The following is a 22,404-nucleotide window of genomic DNA, read 5'->3' as shown; positions in this document are numbered from 1 at the left end:
CCCCTTAAATGACTTAGATGCACTATTGTAAAGTGGCTGTTCCACTGATGTCAGAAGGTGAATTCACATTGTAAGTCGCTGATAAGAGCGTTTAAATGACTTAAATGTAACGTTAGTGTAACCATTGGTTGATGTTGTTAGGTAACGTTAGTGAACGTTGCTGGTACCATTGGTTGATGTTGTTAGGTAATTGGTTGTTGTTGTTAGTGAACGTTGCTGGTACCATTGGTTGATGTTGTTAGTGAACGTTGCTGGTACCATTGGTTGATGTTGTTAGTAACGAAACGTTGCTGGTACCATTGGTTGTTGTTATTAGGTAACGTAACCATTGGTTGATATTGTTAGGTTTAGGTACCATTGGTTGTTATTATTAGGTAACGTTAGTGAGTGAATTGGTTGATGTTGTTAGTTAACGTTGCTGGTACCATTGGTTGATGTTGTTAGGTAACGTTAGAGAACGTTGGTACCATTGGTTGTGTTGTTAGGTAACCACCATTGGTTGATGTTGTTAGGTAACGTTAGAGAACTTTGCTGGTACCATTGGTTGTTATTATTAGGTAACGTTAGTGAACGTTGCTGTTACCATTGGTTGTTATTATTAGGTAACGTTAGTGAACGTTGCTGGTACCATTGGTTGATGTTGTTAGGTAACGTTAGTGAACGTTGCTGGTACCATTGGTTGATGTTGTTAGTGAACGTTGCTGGTACCATTGGTTGATGTTGTTAGGTAACGGTTGATGTGAACGCTGCTGGTACCATTGGTTGATGTTGTTAGTGAACGTTGCTGGTACCATTGGTTGATGTTGTTAGGTAACGTTAGTGAACGTTGCTGGTACCATTGGTTGATGTTGTTAGTGAACGTTGCTGGTACCATTGGTTGATGTTGTTAGGTAACGTTAGTGAACGTTGCTGGTACCATTGGTTGATGTTGTTAGTGAACGTTGCTGGTACCATTGGTTGTTATTATTAGGTAACGTTAGTGCCTTAGCTCTGGTAATTAAATTCTCCTTCTGTTGTAAGTTTTATGTTATTACCATGAAGCTGCTCATTTCTATTTCGCGATGGCACCCAGGGTAGATAAAGCACAGTTCTGTTATTAGGTTATGTCATTTCTGTAAAGACGTTGCTGCCAGTGGTATTGCTGTAAAATGCAATTGATCAAATGTTTTATACTTTCTTTCAAAACAGCCTTGTTTTGGGTTGTAAATATATATTTGTTATTTATTTGTTATGCTCAACTTGTTTTAAATCCTTCACTATTTCAGCAGGGCTCTCGACTCGATAGGTTCACTGGTTATAGCCATGCTATTACCTTGTAACCCTGCACATTGACTTGGGCCCGGTAGTCCCAAGGACCCTTCAGTCAGCATTTCACTGTTAGTCTACACCTGTTGTTTACCAAGCATTTCACTGTTAGTCTACACCTGTTGTTTACCAAGCATTTCACTGTTAGTCCACACCTGTTGTTTACCAAGGACCCTTCAGTCAGCATTTCACTGTTAGTCTACACCTGTTGTTTACCAAGCATTTCACTGTTAGTCTACACCTGTTGTTACCAAGCATTTCACTGTTAGTCTACACCTGTTGTTTACCAAGCATTTCACTGTTAGTCTACACCTGTTGTTACCAAGCATTTCACTGTTAGTCTACACCTGTTGTTTACCAAGCATTACACTGTTAGTCTACACCTGTTGTTTACCAAGCATTACACTGTTAGTCTACACCTGTTGTTTACCAAGCATTACACTGTTAGTCCACACCTGTTGTTTACCAAGCATTTCACTGTTAGTCCACACCTGTTGTTTACCAAGGACCCTTCAGTCAGCATTTCACTGTTAGTCTACACCTGTTGTTTACCAAGCATTTCACTGTTAGTCTACACCTGTTGTTTACCAAGCATTTCACTGTTAGTCTACACCTGTTGTTTACCAAGCATTACACTGTTAGTCTACACCTGTTGTTTACCAAGGACCCTTCAGTCAGCATTACACTGTTAGTCCACACCTGTTGTTTACCAAGCATTTCACTGTTAGTCCACACCTGTTGTTTACCAAGCATTACACTGTTAGTCTACACCTGTTGTTTACCAAGCATTACACTGTTAGTCCACACCTGTTGTTTACCAAGCATTTCACTGTTAGTCCACACCTGTTGTTTATCAAGCATTTCACTGTTAGTCTACACCTGTTGTTTATCAAGCATTTCACTGTTAGTCCACACCTGTTGTTTACCAAGCATTTCACTGTTAGTCCACACCTGTTGTTTACCAAGCATTTCACTGTTAGTCCACACCTGTTGTTTACCAAGCATTTCACTGTTAGTCCACACCTGTTGTTTACCAAGCATTTCACTGTTAGTCTACACCTGTTGTTTATCAAGCATTTCACTGTTAGTCCACACCTGTTGTTTACCAAGCATTTCACTGTTAGTCCACACCTGTTGTTTACCAAGCATTTCACTGTTAGTCCACACCTGTTGTTTACCAAGGACCCTTCAGTCAGCATTTCACTGTTAGTCCACACCTGTTGTTTACCAAGCATTTCACTGTTAGTCCACACCTGTTTACTATGCAAATACAATTTGATTTAAAAAAAATGTGATTTGATTACAAGTGATTACAGGTGATTACAAGTGATTACAGGTGATTACAGGTGATTACAGGTGGGTACAGGTGATTACAGGTGATTACAGGTGATTACAGGTGGGTACAGGTGATTACAGGTGATTACAGGTGATTACAGGTGGGTATAAATACAATAAAACCAGAAGGCATTATAACTTTGACTGGGACTAACAAGTAGTGTTGTTTTTCCAGTGATGAGTTTGTCATAATGACCCCCAGAGCAACAGGTAGCCGATCAGTTAGAGAGATGGGACAGGAAGATAAAAGCTGCTCGCTTGTTCGAATACCCCAGCTGAAAAATGTGTCAATGTGCCCTTGAGCAAGGCACTCACAACAGAATGGAGAACAAGTCAAGGGTTATGAATACTTTCTGAAGGCACTTTAACCTAAATTGCTCCAGGGTCACCATCAGTAATGGCAGACCCTGGCTGTGACCCTACTCTCTGAGAGTAATGACAGACCCTGGCTGTGACCCTACTCTCTGAGAGTAATGACAGACCCTGGCCGTGACCCTACTCTCTGAGAGTAATGACAGACCCTGGCTGTGACCCTACTCTCTGAGGGTAATGGCAGACCCTGGCTGTGACCCTACTCTCTGAGAGTAATGGCAGACCCTGGTTGTGACCCTACTCTCTGAGAGTAATGACAGACCCTGGCTGTGACCCTACTCTCTGAGAGTAATGACAGACCCTGGCTGTGACCCTACTCTCTGAGAGTAATGACAGACCCTGGCTGTGACCCTACTCTCTGAGAGTAATGACAGACCCTGGCTGTGACCCTACTCTCTGAGAGTAATGACAGACCCTGGCTGTGACCCTACTCTCTGAGAGTAATGACAGACCCTGGCTGTGACCCTACTCTCTGAGAGTAATGACAGACCCTGGCTGTGACCCTACTCTCTGAGGGTAATGACAGACCCTGGCTGTGACCCTACTCTCTGAGAGTAATGGTAGATCCTGGCTGTGACCCTACTCCCTGAGAGTAATGGCAGACCCTGGCTGTGACCCTACTCTCTGAGAGTAATGGTAGATCCTGGCTGTGACCCTACTCTCTGAGAGTAATGGCAGACCCTGACTGTGACCCTACTCCCTGAGAGTAATGACAGACCCTGGCTGTGACCCTACTCTCTGAGAGTAGTGACAGACCCTGGCTGTGACCCTACTCTCTGAGAGTAATGGCAGGCCCTGGCTGTGACCCTACTCTCTGAGGGTAATGACAGACCCTGGCTGTGACCCTACTCTCTGAGAGTAATGACTAGACCCTGGCTGTGACCCTACTCTCTGAGAGTAGTGACAGACCCTGGCTGTGACCCTACTCCCTGAGAGTAATGACAGACCCTGGCTGTGACCCTACTCTCTGAGAGTAATGGCAGACCCTGGCTGTGACCCTACTCTCTGAGAGTAATGGCAGACCCTGACTGTGACCCTACTCTCTGAGAGTAATGACAGACCCTGGCTTTGACCCTACTCTCTGAGAGTAATGACAGACCCTGGCTGTGACCCTACTCTCTGAGAGTAATGGCAGACCCTGGCTGTGACCCTACTCTCTGAGAGTAATGGCAGACCCTGACTGTGACCCTACTCTCTGAGAGTAATGACAGACCCTGGCTTTGACCCTACTCTCTGAGAGTAATGACAGACCCTGGCTGTGACCCTACTCTCTGAGAGTAATGACAGACCCTGGCTGTGACCCTACTCTCTGAGAGTAATGACAGACCCTGGCTGTGACCCTACTCTCTGAGAATGGTAGATCCTGTAATGGTAGATCCTGGCTGTGACCCTACTCTCTGAGAGTAATGACAGACCCTGGCTGTGACCCTACTCTCTGAGAGTAATGACAGACCCTGGCTGTGACCCTACTCTCTGAGAGTAATGGCAGACCCTGGCTGTGACCCTACTCTCTGAGAGTAATGGCAGACCCTGACTGTGACCCTACTCCCTGAGAGTAATGACAGACCCTGGCTGTGACCCTACTCTCTGAGGGTAATGACAGACCCTGGCTGTGACCCTACTCTCTGAGAGTAATGGTAGATCCTGGCTGTGACCCTACTCCCTGAGAGTAATGACAGACCCTGGCTGTGACCCTACTCTCTGAGAGTAATGACAGACCCTGGCTGTGACCCTACTCTCTGAGAGTAATGACAGACCCTGGCTGTGACCCTACTCTCTGAGAGTAATGACAGACCCTGGCTGTGACCCTACTCTCTGAGAGTAATGACAGACCCTGGCTGTGACCCTACTCTCTGAGAGTAATGACAGACCCTGGCTGTGACCCTACTCTCTGAGAGTAGTGACAGACCCTGGCTGTGACCCTACTCTCTGAGAGTAATGACTAGACCCTGGCTGTGACCCTACTCTCTGAGAGTAATGACAGACCCTGGCTGTGACCCTACTCTCTGAGAGTAATGACAGACCCTGGCTGTGACCCTACTCTCTGAGAGTAATGACAGACCCTGGCTGTGACCCTACTCTCTGAGAGTAATGGTAGATCCTGGCTGTGACCCTACTCTCTGAGAGTAATGACAGACCCTGGCTGTGACCCTACTCTCTGAGAGTAATGACAGACCCTGGCTGTGACCCTACTCTCTGAGAGTAATGGCAGACCCTGGCTGTGACCCTACTCTCTGAGAGTAATGACAGACCCTGGCTTTGACCCTACTCTCTGAGGGCAATGGCAGACCCTGACTGTGACCCTACTCTCTGAGAGTAATGACAGACCCTGGCTGTGACCCTACTCTCTGAGAGTAATGGCAGACCCTGGCTGTGACCCTACTCTCTGAGAGTAATGACAGACCCTGGCTGTGACCCTACTCTCTGAGAGTAATGGCAGACCCTGGCTGTGACCCTACTCTCTGAGAGTAATGACAGACCCTGGCTTTGACCCTACTCTCTGAGGGCAATGGCAGACCCTGGCTGTGACCCTACTCTCTGAGAGTAATGACAGACCCTGGCTGTGACCCTACTCTCTGAGAGTAATGACAGACCCTGGCTGTGACCCTACTCTCTGAGAGTAATGACAGACCCTGGCTGTGACCCTACTCTCTGAGAGTAATGGCAGACCCTGGCTGTGACCCTACTCTCTGAGAGTAATGACAGACCCTGGCTGTGACCCTACTCTCTGAGAGTAATGACAGACCCTGGCTGTGACCCTACTCTCTGAGAGTAATGACAGACCCTGGCTGTGACCCTACTCTCTGAGAGTAATGACAGACCCTGGCTGTGACCCTACTCTCTGAGGGTAATGGCAGACCCTGGCTGTGACCCTACTCTCTGAGAGTAATGACAGACCCTGGCTGTGACCCTACTCTCTGAGAGTAGTGACAGACCCTGGCTGTGACCCTACTCTCTGAGAGTAATGACAGACCCTGGCTGTGACCCTACTCTCTGAGAGTAGTGACAGACCCTGGCTGTGACCCTACTCTCTGAGAGTAATGGTAGACCCTGGCTGTGACCCTACTCTCTGAGAGTAATGACAGACCCTGGCTGTGACCCTACTCTCTGAGGGTAATGACAGACCCTGGCTTTGACCCTACTCTCTGAGAGTAATGGCAGACCCTGGCTGTGACCCTACTCTCTGAGGGTAATGGTAGACCCTGGCTGTGACCCTACTCTCTGAGGGTAATGACAGACCCTGGCTGTGACCCTACTCTCTGAGAGTAATGGCAGACCCTGGCTGTGACCCTACTCTCTGAGAGTAGTGACAGACCCTGGCTGTGACCCTACTCTCTGAGGGTAATGACAGACCCTGGCTGTGACCCTACTCTCTGAGAGTAATGACAGACCCTGGCTGTGACCCTACTCTCTGAGAGTAATGACAGACCCTGGCTGTGACCCTACTCTCTGAGAGTAATGACAGACCCTGGCTTTGACCCTACTCTCTGAGGGCAATGGCAGACCCTGACTGTGACCCTACTCTCTGAGAGTAATGACAGACCCTGGCTGTGACCCTACTCTCTGAGAGTAATGGCAGACCCTGGCTGTGACCCTACTCTCTGAGAGTAATGACAGACCCTGGCTGTGACCCTACTCTCTGAGAGTAATGACAGACCCTGGCTGTAACCCTACTCTCTGAGAGTAATGACAGACCCTGGCTGTGACCCTACTCTCTGAGAGTAATGACAGACCCTGGCTGTGACCCTACTCTCTGAGAGTAATGACAGACCCTGGCTGTGACCCTACTCTCTGAGAGTAATGACAGACCCTGGCTGTGACCCTACTCTCTGAGAGTAATGGCAGACCCTGGCTGTGACCCTACTCTCTGAGAGTAATGACAGACCCTGGCTTTGACCCTACTCTCTGAGGGTAATGACAGACCCTGGCTGTGACCCTACTCTCTGAGGGTAATGACAGACCCTGGCTTTGACCCTACTCTCTGAGAGTAATGGCAGACCCTGGCTGTGACCCTACTCTCTGAGGGTAATGGTAGACCCTGGCTGTGACCCTACTTTCTGAGGGTAATGACAGACCCTGGCTGTGACCCTACTCTCTGAGAGTAATGGCAGACCCTGGCTGTGACCCTACTCTCTGAGAGTAATGACAGACCCTGGCCGTGACCCTACTCTCTGAGAGTAATGACAGACCCTGGCTGTGACCCTACTCTCTGAGGGTAATGACAGACCCTGGCTGTGACCCTACTCTCTGAGAGTAATGACAGACCCTGGCTGTGACCCTACTCTCGGAGAGTAATGACAGACCCTGGCTGTGACCCTACTCTCTGAGGGTAGAGTTGGGATATGCAAAAAACAAACATGTTTCCAACTCACACATGCGTATTGATACACACTTGTACATATGTGAAATAGGACAATTACAGGCAACCACCAAATTATTATTATTATTATTATTATTTTAATGCTACACAGCCTGTGTGATGTGATTCAGAAGTAATTTGGGCAATACCCCCCCCCCCCCCAAAACTGCAGAAGATAAAACCCCATTAAACGAATGCTTTGTGGTTTTCTCGATCTCATAAGAAAACACCTTCAGTTGAAGTTCAAAGCTTGTCCATCCTATTCTCTTTATATGATCTTCTATGCAGCACAGCAGACCCTTACACCGGGCTGCGGCTGTCTCGATGATCTCCCTGCGTGAAGGAATCAAGAATCAGACACCAGAGGGTCACGTGATCCCCAGGAGGCGGTGCGGTCGCGTCTATCAGCCAGTAGCAGCACACGTCAATCCAACACCAGGTTCCATGGAGAATGCCGAGATAACTCGAATAACGGTACGCTACAAAATTTATGTGGGAGAAATGATCTTCGTTTGATAAACAACCGAATATGCGTTTGTCGCGCGCATCAATAAACCGCACATAAAACAACAACAACAACAACAACAACAAACGGCAGAACTGTTTTTCATCTCGTCACGAAACCCAACAGCTCCAACCGAGACAGAACCATTGTCTGAATATATGTTTAGGATGGCCTGGATAGGCAAGGTAAGACGGATTCTCTCTTTAAACAAGTGCCAATTTGATTAACAGACTGTATTAACTATGTGTGATTCAAAAGGAGCATAAATTGACTGGGCAGTGTGACGGTAGTGTTTTGAATATTATACGTTGCTGTATTCAGCTGGACGCTGTTCGCGGTGTAACTGTTTCCCTCTTCTGCCCTCTTTTTTTTGACCACCAATTGTGGTTGACTGGTGGGTTAACGTTCAATCGGTTATAATGTAACGGGAAACAGTATTGTAGAGGCCTCAAGGATACAATGTATCCAACGATAACCGTTGATCTGGTATGTATCCACATGCGTTGTGCAGGGATTCCCCTTAGCCTATGTTTAGAGAACAGGGTCTGCGATGTGTGCAAATAATTATTTAGTATGGCTTCCATTACCCAAGTTAAATTAAGTCCCACATTTATTATCATGCCATGGACCATTGTGGTAAACAATTTGAGCTCGAATTCACGTTTTAAATAGACTGATCATCAATTTAAATGCCCGGCAGTGACTCCAAATAGCCTATTATATTTGTATTGTCAAACAACTTATTTTTCTGCACACACACACACACACACACACACACACACACACACACACACACACACACACACACACACACACAGTCTGGGTAACCTTTAATGAACTATTTGGCAGTCTTATGGTTGGGGGTAGAAGCTGTCTCGGAGCCTGTTGGTCCGAGAGCCCATGCCAGACGGTAACAGAGAGAACAGTCTATGGCTTGGATGCCTGGAGTCTTTGGCAATTTTTCTGGCCTTCCTCTGACACCGCCTGGTACTGAGGTCCTGGATGGCAGGGTGCTCAGCCCCAGTGATGTACTGGGCTGTTCGCACCACCCTCTGTAGCATCTTGAGGTCGAGGGCGGTGCATTTGCCATACCAAGTAATTCAGCAAGTCAAGATGCTCTCGATGGTGCAGCTGTATAACTTTTTGTGGATCCTAGGCCCCATGCCATATATTTTAATCTTTCAGAGGGGCAAGAGGTGCTGTCGTGCCCCCTTCACGACTGAGTTGGTGTGTGTGGACCATGTCCTTAGTGGTGTAGACGCCAAAGAACTTGAAGCTCTCGACCCGCTCCACTAAAGCCCTGTCGATGTGGATGGGGGCGTGCTCTCCCCTCTTTCTCCTATAATCCATGATAGTTTACTGACGTTGAGGGAGAGGTTGTTGTCCTGCCAACACACTGCCAAGTCTCTGGCCTTCTCATCGCTGTCTGTGATCAGGCCTACCACCGCCTTGTCGTTTGCAAACTTGATGATGGTGTTGAAGTGCATGGCTATGCGGTCATGGGTGAGAAGGGGAGTACAGGAAGGGACCAAGCAAATGCACCCCTGAGGGTCCCCCCGTGTTGAGGGCTCAGTACCCTCAGCGCCCCCTTACTTCCTGTTGTATTCCTCAACACGAGTATAAAAGGCATTTAGCTTGTTTTTTGGGGGGGGTTCTACATCATTGGGCATCTCACGGCTGGGTTTCCCTTTATAAGCCCTGTCACATACGACAAGCATCAGAGCCGGTGTAATAGGATTCAACCTTCCTCATATATTGTTATTTTGGATGTTCTTTTAGATTTTTTTCTGCCTGTGTAAGCAGTAGCTCTCGGTGAATTCCATGGAAACGGAATTACACTTTGACTCAGTTTTTTTACTTTAAAATGTACAGTAAGTCAAACAAAGTTTAACAAACCATGTAACTCTATGCTCTAGGACAACTTTTAACAATTAACACTGAACTAGTATTTTACAAAAACACATTTAGTGGAAGAACTGTGCAGATGCAAACTTTGGTAACGGAATTACGGTAAAATCTCCCTCAGGTTTTTATGCGATCATGTTTTCCCGAAAACTCTTACATTTCTGCTCTGAATTAAGACACAAAGATGTCTGCAGCACAACACAGAACCGTAGATTAGAGTTCAGTACAATAGAGTACAGCACAGTGTAGTTCAGTAGGGTATATTACAATATACCGACAGTGTCAGCAGCAAAGTACCCCCTCACCATCACACCTCCTCCTCCATGCTTCACGGTGGGAACCACACATGCGGCGATCGTCCGTTACCTTACTCTGCGTCTCACTAAGACACGGTGGTTGGAACCAAAAATCGCACATTTGGACTCATCAGGACACATTTCCACAGATCTGATGTCCATTGCTCGTGTTTCTTGGCCCAACCAAGTCTCTTCTTCTTATTGGTGTCCTTTAGTAGTGGTTTCTTTACAGCAAATCAACCATGAAGGCCTGATTCACACAGTCTCCTCTGAACAGTTGATGCTGAGGTGTCTGCTACTTGAACTCTGTGAAGCATTTATTTGGGCTGTAATTTCTGAAGCTGGTAACTCTAATGTACAAAAAAGTCTTCCTTTCCTGTGGCGGTCCTCATGAGAGCCAGTTTCATCACAGCACTTGATGGTTTTTGTGACTGCACTTGAAGAAGCGGTCAAAGTTTTTGAAATTTTTTCCGCATTGACTGATCGTCATGTCTTAAAGTAATGATGGACTGTCGTTTCTCTTTGCTCATTTGAGCTGTTCTTGACATAATATAGACTTGGTCTTTTACCAAATAGGGCTATCTTCTGTATACCCCCCTACCTTGTCACAACACAACTGATTGGCTCAAACAAGGCACACCTGTTAATTGAAATGCATTCCAGGTGACTACCTCGTAAAAGCTGGTTGAGAGAATTCCAAGTGTTCAAAGCTGCCATCAAAGCAAAGGATGGCTTCTTTGAAGAATCTCAATTTTTTATTTTTTTTTGGTTACTACATGATTCCATATGTGTTATTTCATATATGCTACAAGTATTATTCTACAATGTAGAAAAACCCTGGAATGAGCAGTTGTGTCCAAACGTTTGACTGGTACTGTACGTCTATGATAGGTTTAGATTTGGTCCAGTCCTGTCCGCCTGTGGATGCTAACACCAGACTGAATAAATGTCAACTACTTTTCAAGAGACATTAACCGGAGAGAGAGGGAAAGAGAGGGGGAGGGGCTGCTGAACATAACAGCATGCCAGTGGAAGGGAGGACAGTAGGGAAAGGGGATACCTAGTCAGTTGTACAACTGAATGCATTCAACCGAATAGCAGGTGACCCAACTGTGGTTTGTGATTATTATGATTTGTAGCCAATTCAGCTACAGTAATTACATTACAGATTTTTAGGTAATTCTGTTAACAATTTCGTAACATAATTATGAGTTTTGATCACTTAATAATTCATAAACAAAATTAATGTCAGTAAAATCACTATAACTAATTGGTCAACTACTACCAGTTAATGTGAGACTAGTTGGTTACATCTAGGCTACATATTGACCTCCAATCATGTTAGGCCACTGGCACAATATATTAATTTATGGTTAGATTAGAATCGTGAATATAATCATTGGCCTGTACAGAGACTTCCAAATCCACATCTCTATCCATGGGTTAGGAACAGGCCTATCTAGCAAGCTCGTTACTGCAGAACATGAACACATGCAGACCAGAAACCAAAATTAAGTTTTGCTTACAATGTGTTTTGATTGGTGTGAAGCCAAATCCAAACTGGCCTCCTTTTGGTGGGGCGTTTTGCTGCAGGTCAACGCTGATCGGCTAATTATTGAATCATTTTTGTATCAAGGGAGGCCAAATGCTTGTTGGCGTCGATCAATTAAATGCTACCTCAGCAACATGTAATACTCTTTTGGTCCAGACAGCATCAGATACATGGACTACACATAGAGAGACAGAGGGGCGCTGTTTCCCTCGCTATGATGATTTCTCTGGTGAGATTCAGCCACTTGTGAACTGACGGAAAATGGAGGAACCAGGTAGATAGAGTCCAGCCATGTCTCTGGCAGCTTTTCAAGTCTCTCTGATACGAGACTCTGGAACTCTCATCCATCTTATTCTCCAGTTTTATTTTTATGTTTTATTTCCCCTTTATTTAACCAGGTAGTTATATAAATTTATGTAGTTGAGAACACCTTTATTTAACCAGGTAGGCCAGTTGAGAACACCTTTATTTAACCAGGTAGGCCAGTTGTGAACAAGTTCTCATTTACAACTGCGACCTGGACAAGATAAAGCAAAGCAGTTCAACACATACAACAACACAGAGTTACACATGGAATAAACAAAACATACAGTCAATAATACAGTAGAAGAAAATCTATAAACAGCATGTGGATTGGAGGTAGGATAAGAGAGGTAGCAATAAATAGGCCATGGTGGTGAAATTTTTACAATATACCAATTAGACACTAGAGTGATTGATGTGCAGAAGATGAATGTACAAGTAGAGATACAGGGGTGCAAAGGAACAAGATAAATGAATAAATACTGTATGGAGATGAGGTAGATAGATGGGCTATTTATAGATGAGCTATGTACAGGTGCAGTGATCTGTGATCTGCTCTGACAGCTGGTGCTTAAAGCTAGTGAGGGAGGTAAGAGTCTCCAGCTTCAGAGATTTTTGCAGTTAGTTCCAGTCATTGGCAGCAGAGAACTGGAAGGAGAGGCGGCCAATGAGGAATTGGCTTTGGGGGTGACCAGTGAGAAATACCTGCTGGAGATCGCACGCTACGGTTGGGTGCTGCTATGGTGACGAGCGAGCTGAGATAAGGCAGGGCTTTACCTAACAAAGACTTGTAGATGACCTGGAGCCAGTGGGTTTGGCGATGAGTATGAAGCGAGAGCCAGCCGACGAGAGCATACAGGTCGCAATGGTGGGTAGTATATGGAGCTTTGGTGAAGCAAAACGGATGGCACTGTGATAGACTGCATCCAATTTGTTGAGTAGCGTGTTGGAGGCTATTTTGTAAATGACATCGCCGAAGTCGAGGATCGGCAGGATGGTCAGTTTTACAAGGGTATGTTTAGCAGCATGAGTGAAAGAGGCTTTGTTAGGAAATAGGAAGCCGATTCTAGATTTAACTTTGGATTGGAGATGTTTACAGTCTAGCCAGACACCTAGGTATTTGTAGTTGTCCACATATTCTAAGTCAGAGCCGTCCAGAGTAGTGATGGGGGCAGGTGCAGGCAGCGATCGGTTAAAGAGCATGCATTTAGTTTTACTTGCATTTAAGAGCAGTTGGAGGCCACAGAAGGAGAGTTGTATGGCATTGAAGCTCGTCTGGAGGGTTGTTAACACAGTGTCCAAAGAAGGGCCAGATGTATAAAGAATGGTGTCGTCTGCGTAGAGGTGGATCAAATCATCACCAGCAGCGAGAGCGACATCATTGAAGTATACAGAGAAGAGAGTTGGTCCGAGAATTGAACCCTGTGGCACACCCATAGAGACTGCCAGAGTTCCGGACAACAGGCCCTCCGATTTGACACACTGAACTCTATCAGAGAAGTAGTTGGTGAACCAGGCGAGGCAGTCATTTGAGAAACCAAGGCTGTTGAGTCTGCCGATAAGAATGTTGTGATTGACAAAAGTCGAAAGCCTTGGCCAGGTCCAGTGACCAGACATTATCCAACAAGTGACTGTTGATCTGATGTCCTGCAGAACGTGGCTGGTCATATGTGATACTAGTAGGAACTCTGTGCACAGACAAAGTCAAGATAAACACGATAAAAGTCACTCTGGGTTGGAGCCTCTCCATCGACAGGTAGTTAGATACAGGTAGTTAGAAACAGGTAGTTAGATACAGTTAGGATACAGTGCTTCAGTGTTAAACAGTGACCGATCTCCGTTCAGTTAACACTACAGTATCCATCTGATATCAATGACCTTGATGATGGCGATGACGCCACTGAGACGCACTGCAGTTGCAGTGAGAGAGGACACACTTGGCATGCTCCTGTTTACGCTACAGTCATCAAAACAGTGTGTGTCCAGTCACCATAAGTGTGTGTGTGTCCAGTCACCATAACAGTGTGTGTGTCCAGTCACCATAACAGTGTGTGTGTCCAGTCACCATAACAGTGTGTGTGTCCAGTCACAATAACAGTGTGTGTGTCCAGTCACCATAACAGTGTGTGTGTGTGTGTCCAGTCACCATAACAGTGTGTGTGTGTGTGTGTGTGTGTTTGTGTGTGTGTGTGTGTGTCCAGTCACCATAACAGTGTGTGTGTCCAGTCACCATAACAGTGTGTGTGTGTGTGTGTGTGTGTGTGTGTGTGTCCAGTCACCATAACAGTGTGTGTGTCCAGTCACCATAACAGTGTGTGTGTCCAGTCACCATAACAGTGTGTGTGTGTGTGTTTGTGTCCAGTCACCATAACAGTGTGTGTGTGTCCAGTGTGTCCAGTCACCATAACAGTGTGTGTGTGTGTGTCCAGTCACCATAACAGTGTGTGTATGTGTGTGTGTGTGTCCAGTCACCATAACAGTGTGTGTGTGTGTGTGTGTGTCCAGTCACCATAACAGTGTGTCAAATCAAATCAAATGTATTTATATAGCCCTTCGTACATCAGCTGATATCTCAAAGTGCTGTACAGAAACCCAGCCTAAAACCCCAAACAGCAAGCAATGCAGGTGTAGAAGCACGGTGGCTAGGAAAAACTCCCTAGAAAGGCCAAAACCTAGGAAGAAACCTAGAGAGGAACCAGGCTATGTGGGGTGCCCAGTCCTCTTCTGGCTGTGCCGGGTGGAGATTATAACAGAACACGGCCAAGATGTTCAAATGTTCATAAATGACCAGCATGGTCGAATAATAATAAGGCAGAACAGTTGAAACTGGAGCAGCAGCACGGCCAGGTGGACTGGGGACAGCAAAGAGTCATCATGTCAGGTAGTCCTGAGGCATGGTCCTAGGGCTCAGGTCCTCCGAGAGAGAGAGAGAAAGAAAGAGAAAGAGAGAATTAGAGAGAGCATACTTAAATTCACACAGGACACCGGATAGGACAGGAGAAGTACTCCAGATATAACAAACTGACCCGAGCCCCCCGACACATAAACTACTGCAGCATAAATACTGAAGGCTGAGACAGGAGGGTTCCAGTGTGTGTCCAGTCAACATAATAGTGTGTGTGTGAGTCCAGTCACCATAACAGTGTGTGTGTGTGTGTCCAGTCACTATAACAGTGTGTGTGTGTGTGTTGTGTTTTGGAATTCTGGTTTGCACTCTTTCAAATCCTTGGCCAGATATCCTATGTTATTACATTGTAATTAGCCTACATTATTCAGGATCAATGACAGTCTCTAAATGGTTAACTTCCTGTCCAGTTATGATCAGGAATAGCTACAGCTACTGGCAGAGTATAGAGGGATGTGTTTGGAAACCTGGTTTAGGTGATTTCAAATCCTTGGCCAGATTTTCTCTGTTATTACATTATTTGGCTACAATGTTACAATTACACGGTTTCCTAGATTATACTGATTTAGCCTTTTAATCATTGGAATGCTTTTAACTTCCTCTCCAGTTACTTAGTTCATGAGAGAGAGAGAGAGAGAGAGAGAGAGAGAGAGGGAGAGAGAGGGAGAGAGGGAGAGAGAGAGAGAGAGAGAGAGAGAACAGGGTTGGAGTTAAAACCTCAGTAAGCATTACACTGTTAGTCTACCCCTGTTGTTTACCAAGCATTTCACTGTTAGTCCACACCTGTTGTTTACCAAGCATTTCACTGTTAGTCTACACCTGTTGTTTACCAAGGACCCTTCAGTCAGCATTTCACTGTTAGTCCACACATGGTGTCTGGCTGTCTGGTGTCTGGCTGTCTGGTGTCTGGCTGTCTGGTGTCTGTCTGTCTGGTGTCTGTCTGTCTGGTGTCTGTCTGTCTGGTGTCTGTCTGTCTGGTGTCTGGCTGTCTGGTGTCTGGCTGTCTGGTGTCTGGCTGTCTGGTGTCTGTCTGTCTGGTGTCTGTCTGTCTGGTGTCTGTCTGTCTGGTGTCTGTCTGTCTGGTGTCTGGCTGTCTGGTGTCTGGCTGTCTGGTGTCTGTCTGTCTGGTGTCTGTCTGTCTGGTGTCTGTCTGTCTGGTGTCTGGCTGTCTGGTGTCTGGCTGTCTGGTGTCTGTCTGTCTGGTGTTTGTCTGTCTGGTGTCTGTCTGTCTGGTGTCTGTCTGTCTGGTGTCTGGCTGTCTGGTGTCTGTCTGGTGTCTGTCTGTCTGGTGTCTGTCTGTCTGTCTGTCTGGTGTCTGTCTGTCTGGTGTCTGTCTGTCTGGTGTCTGTCTGTCTGGTGTCTGTCTGTCTGGTGTCTGTCTGGTGTCTGTCTGTCTGGTGTCTGTCTGGTGTCTGTCTGTCTGGTGTCTGACTGCAGGTTGAAGGGATGGTTTGTCTGTTGTCTGTCTGTCTGGTGTCTGACTGCAGGTTGAAGGGATGGTTTGTCTGTCTGGTGTCTGTCTGCAGGTTGAAGGGATGGTTTGTCTGGTGTCTGTCTGTCTGGTGTCTGACTGCAGGTTGAAGGGATGGTTTGTCTGGTGTCTGACTGCAGGTTGAAGGGATGGTTTGTCTGTCTGGTGTCTGTCTGTCTGGTGTCTGTCTGTCTGGTGTCTGTCTGCAGGTTGAAGGGATGGTTTGTCTGGTGTCTGTCTGCAGGTTGAAGGGATGGTTTGTCTGGTGTCTGACTGCAGGTTGAAGGGATGGTTTGTCTGGTGTCTGACTGCAGGTTGAAGGGATGGTTTGTCTGGTGTCTGTCTGCAGGTTGAAGGGATGGTTTGTCTGTCTGGTGTCTGACTGCAGGTTGAAGGGATGGTTGTTCTGTTGTTTTGGGCTGCAGCAGCTGGCCCCCGTTCCTCTTGGGACAGACGGGGGGCTCTTTCCTCCTCCTCTCCTCCTCCTGTAGCTCTGATTGGCTATGGTACCGGTCTGTGTAGACTCCGGTCCTGGTCCTGACAGATGTTTGTAGCGTCTCCAATCGAAAATTAAATCTAGAATCGGCTTCCTATTTTGCAACAAAGCATCCTTCACTCATGCTGCCAAACATACCCTCATAAAACTGACCATCCTACCGATCCTCGATTTCGGCGATGTGATTTACAAAATAGCCTCCAATACCCTACTCAATAAATTGGATGCAGTCTATCACAGTGCCATCCATTTTGTCACCAAAGCCCCATATACTACCCACCACTGCGACCTGTACGCTCTAGTCAGCTGGCCCTCGCTTCATACTCATCGCCAAACCCACTGGCTCCAGGTCATCTACAAGTCTTTGCTAGGTAAAGCCCCGCCTTATCTCAGCTCACTGGTCACCATAGCAACACCCACCTGTAGCACGCGCTCCAGCAGGTATATTGCACTGGTCATCCCCAAAGCCAACACTTGCTTTTGCCGCCTTTCCTTCCAGTTCTCTGCTGCCAATGACTGGAACGAATTTCAAAAATTACTGAAGCTGGAGACTCATATCTCCCTCACTAACTTTAAGCATCAGCTGTCAGAGCAGCTTACCGATCACTCTACCTGTACACAGCCAATCTGTAAATAGCCCACCCGACTACCTCATCCCCATACTGTATTTATTTATCTTCCTCCTTTGCACCCCAGTATCTCTACCTGCACATTCATCTTCTGCACATCTACCATTCCAGTGTTTAATTGCTATATTGTATTTACTTCACCACCATGGCATATTTATGGCCTGAACTCCCTTACTCACCTCATTTGCTCACATTGTATATAGACTTTTTTTCTACTGTATTATTGACTGTATGTTTGTTTTACTCCATGTGTAACTCTGTGTTGTTGTTTGTGTCGAACTGCTTTGCTTTATCTTGGCCAGGTCGCATTTGTAAATGAGAACTTGTTCTCAACTTGTCTAACTGGTTAAATAAAGGTAAAATTAAAAAACAATTATATATATTTATTATCTCTATTGTGGCATCAGCATTAGGTATGAAGGACAGCACATCATTACATCCTCAACTTGCATGTTCTGTTAATCAGGTTACTCTGAGCACCGTGGGTGGACGCCCTAATCAGGTTACTCTGAGCACTGTGGGTGGACGCCCTAATCAGGTTACTCTGAGCACCGTGGGTGGACGCCCTAATCAGGTTACTCTGAGCACTGTGGGTGGACGCCCTAATCAGGTTACTCTGAGCACCGTGGGTGGACATCCTAATCAGGTTACTCTGAGCACCGTGGGTAGATGCCCTAATCAGGTTACTCTGAGCACCGTGGGTGGACGCCCTAATCAGGTTACTCTGAGCACCGTGGGTGGACGCCCTAATCAGGTTACTCTGAGCACCGTGGGTGGATGCCCTAATCAGGTTACTCTGAGCACCGTGGGTTCGACATCCTAATCAGGTTACTCTGGGCACCGTGGGTGGATACCCTAATCAGGTTACTCTGGGCACCGTGGGTTCGACATCCTAATCAGGTTACTCTGGGCACCGTGGGTGGATACCCTAATCAGGTTACTCTGGGCACCGTGGGTTCGACATCCTAATCAGGTTACTCTGGGCACCGTGGGTGGATACCCTAATCAGGTTACTCTGGGCACCGTGGGTGGACATCCTAATCAGGTTACTCTGAGCACCGTGGGTTCGACATCCTAATCAGGTTACTCTGGGCACCGTGGGTGGATACCCTAATCAGGTTACTCTGGGCACCGTGGGTGGATACCCTAATCAGGTTACTCTGGGCACCGTGGGTGGATGCCCTAATCAGGTTACTCTGAGCACCGTGGGTGGATACCCTAATCAGGTTACTCTGGGCACCGTGGGTGGATACCCTAATCAGGTTACTCTGGGCACCGTGGGTGGATACCCTAATCAGGTTACTCTGGGCACCGTGGGTGGATACCCTAATCAGGTTACTCTGGGCACCGTGGGTGGATGCCCTAATCAGGTTACTCTGGGCACCGTGGGTGGATACCCTAATCAGGTTACTCTGGGCACCGTGGGTGGATGCCCTAATCAGGTTACTCTGGGCACCGTGGGTGGATGCCCTAATCAGGTTACTCTGGGCACCGTGGGTGGATACCCTAATCAGGTTACTCTGGGCACCGTGGGTGGATGCCCTAATCAGGTTACTCTGGGCACCGTGGGTGGATGCCCTAATCAGGTTACTCTGGGCACCGTGGGTGGATACCCTAATCAGGTTACTCTGGGCACCGTGGGTGGATACCCTAATCAGGTTACTCTGGGCACCGTGGGTGGATGCCCTAATCAGGTTACTCTGGGCACCGTGGGTGGATGCCCTAATCAGGTTACTCTGGGCACCGTGGGTGGATACCCTAATCAGGTTACTCTGGGCACCGTGGGTGGATACCCTAATCAGGTTACTCTGGGCACCGTGGGTGGATACCCTAATCAGGTTACTCTGAGCACCGTGGGTGGATACCCTAATCAGGTTACTCTGAGCACCGTGGGTGGATACCCTAATCAGGTTACTCTGAGCACCGTGGGTGGATACCCTAATCAGGTTACTCTGAGCACCGTGGGTGGATACCCTAATCAGGTTACTCTGGGCACCGTGGGTGGACATCCTAATCAGGTTACTCTGGGCACCGTGGGTGGACATCCTAATCAGGTTACTCTGGGCACCGTGGGTGGATACCCTAATCAGGTTACTCTGGGCACCGTGGGTGGATACCCTAATCAGTCACCCAATGCATTATGGTTCAGTGAATTTCTCAAATGTCGAGTGCCACATTTTCCAGGCAGAAAACCTGTGTGTGTGTGTGTGTCAGTGTGTGTGTGTGTGTGTGTGTGTGTGTGTCAGTGTGTCAGTGTGTGTGTGTGTGTGTGTGTGTGTGTGTCAGTGTGTGTGTGTGTGTGTGTGTCAGTGTGTGTGTGTGTGTGTGTGTGTGTGTCAGTGTGTGTGTGTGTGTGTGTGTGTCAGTGTGTGTGTGTGTGTGTGTGTGTGTGTGTGTGTATGTGTGTGTGTGTGTGTGTCAGTGTGTGTGTCAGTGTGTGTGTCAGTGTCAGTCAGGATTATGCTGAGCTACACTACTGGCAGCTGTTCATCATATAACAAGTACGGTCCAACCAAATCATGTATAGCCATTTTACATTTAGATAAAACTATGGGCCATTATTGGATTTGTGGGCTTTGATTCTTCAGCATTAAGTCTCTTCTCGCTTTATCTAGCTCTCTACACTATATTTTATTATTATTAATATTACAGTAGAGTATATTATTAATATTACCAAAATAATGTGTTCATCTGTTTGTTGAACATCACATTCCAAAATCATGGCCATTAATATAGAGTTGGTTCCCCCCTTTGCTGCTATAACAGCCTCCACTCTTCTGGGAAGGCTTTCCACTAGATGCTGGAACATTGCTGCTATAACAGCCTCCACTCTTCTGGGAAGGCTTTTCACTAGATGTTGGAACATTGCTGCTATAACAGCCTCCACTCTTCTGGGAAGGCTTTCCACTTGATGTTGGAACATTGCTGCTATAACAGCCTCCACTCTTCTGGGAAGGCTTTTCACTAGATGTTGGAACATTGCTGCTATAACAGCCTCCACTCTTCTGGGAAGGCTTTCCACTAGATGTTGGAACATTGCTGCTATAACAGCCTCCACTCTTCTGGGAAGGCTTTTCACTAGATGTTGGAACATTGCTGCTATAACAGCCTCCACTCTTCTGGGAAGGCTTTCCACTAGATGTTGGAACATTGCTGCTATAACAGCCTCCACTCTTCTGGGAAGGCTTTTCACTAGATGTTGGAACATTGCTGCTATAACAGCCTCCACTCTTCTGGGAAGGCTTTCTACTAGATGTTGGAACACTGCTACTATAACAACCTTCACTCTTCTGGGAAGGCTTTCCACTAGATGTTGGAACATTGCTGCTATAACAGCCTCCACTCTTCTGGGAAGGCTTTCCACTAGATGTAGGAACATTGCTACTATAACAGCCTCCACTCTTCTGGGAAGGCTTTCCACTAGATGTTGGAACATTGCTGCTATAACAACCTTCACTCTTCTGGGAAGGCTTTCCACTAGATGTTGGAACATTGCTACTATAACAACCTTCACTCTTCTGGGAAGGCTTTCCACTAGATGTTGGGACATTGCTGAGGGGACTTGCTTCCATTCAGCCACAAGAGCATTAGTAGGATCGGGCACTGATGTTGGGTGATTAGGCCTGGCTTGCAGTCGGCGTTCCAATTCATCCCAAAGGTGTTCGATGGGGTTGAGGTCAGGGCTCTGTGCAGGCCAGTCAATTTCTTCCACGCCGATCTCGACAAACCATTTCTGTATGGACCTCGCTTTGTGCACGGGGTCATGCTGAAACAGGAAAGGGCCTTCCCCAAACTGTTGCCACAAAGTTGGAAGCACAGAATCGTCTAGAATGTTGTTGTATGCTGTAGCGTTTCCCAACATTGGAGCTAATGGACCCGAACCATGAAAAACAGTCCCAGACAATTATTCCTCCTCCTCATAGAGTAGATTACAGTAAAATATGGTAGAGTAGAGTATAGTAGAGTACAGTAGAGTTCAGTACAGTAGAGTTCAGTACAGTAGAGTAGAGTACAGTAGAGTAGTGTACAGTAGAGCTCAGTAGAGTGGAGTACAGTAGAGTAGATTACAGTAGAGTACAGTAGAGCTCAGTAGAGTACAGACAGTAGATTACAGTAGAGCTCAGTAGAGTGGAGTACAGAACAGTAGATTACAGTAGAGCTCAGTAGAGTACAGACAGTAGATTACAGTAGAGCTCAGTAGAGTGGAGTACAGAACAGTAGATTACAGTAAAGCTCAGTAGAGTGGAGTACAGTAGAGCAGATTACAGTAGAGCTCAGTAGAGTAGAGTACAGACAGTAGATTACAGTAGAGCTCAGTAGAGTGGAGTACAGTAGAGTAGATTACAGTAGAGCTCAGTAGAGTATAGTACAGAACAGTATATTACAGTAGATTACAGTAGAGCTCAGTAGAGTACAGTACAGTAGATTACAGTAAAGTACAGTAGAGTAAAGTACAGTAGAGTAGAGTACAGTAGCAGTAGAGTATGTCTGGAGTCTTACCCTACGATGTCTGGAGTCTTACCCTACGATGTCTGGTACCTTACCCTACGATGTCTGGTACCTTACCCTACGATATCTGGAGTCTTACCCTACGATGTCTGGTACCTTACCCTACGATGTCTGGTACCTTACTCTACGATGTCTGGTACCTTACCCTACGATGTCTGGAGTCTTACCCTACGATGTCTGGTACCTTACCCTACGATGTCTGGTACCTTACCCTACAATGTCTGGTACCTTACCCTACGATGTCTGGAGTCTTACCCTACGATGTCTGGAGTCTTACCCTACGATGTCTGGTACCTTACCCTACGATGTCTGGTACCTTACTCTACGATGTCTGGTACCTTACCCTACGATGTCTGGAGTCTTACCCTACGATGTCTGGTACCTTACCCTACGATGTCTGCTACCTTACCCTACGATGTCTGGTACCTTACCCTACGATGTCTGGAGTCTTACCCTACGAT

The 22,404-nt window shown here is 46.6% G+C and overlaps 1 protein-coding gene across 1 annotated transcript in view; it reads left to right on the top strand.

Moving 5' to 3' along the window:
* The first annotated feature begins 7,813 nt into the window (after nt 1-7,813).
* The window catches only part of LOC135537858 (alpha-N-acetylgalactosaminide alpha-2,6-sialyltransferase 3-like), a 101,347-nt gene continuing 86,756 nt past the window's right edge, over nt 7,814-22,404 (top strand). The window contains exon 1 of the mRNA XM_064963872.1: nt 7,814-8,062. Within this exon, the coding sequence (XP_064819944.1) occupies nt 8,036-8,062 (27 nt within the window). The 5' untranslated portion in view covers nt 7,814-8,035. The remainder of the gene's footprint in view (nt 8,063-22,404) is intronic.

Source organism: Oncorhynchus masou, unplaced genomic scaffold, assembly GCF_036934945.1.
Source record: "Oncorhynchus masou masou isolate Uvic2021 unplaced genomic scaffold, UVic_Omas_1.1 unplaced_scaffold_858, whole genome shotgun sequence".
NCBI lineage: Eukaryota > Metazoa > Chordata > Actinopteri > Salmoniformes > Salmonidae > Oncorhynchus > Oncorhynchus masou.
Note: the sequence above shows the minus strand (reverse complement) of the source record. Positions and strands in the feature narration are given on the sequence as shown.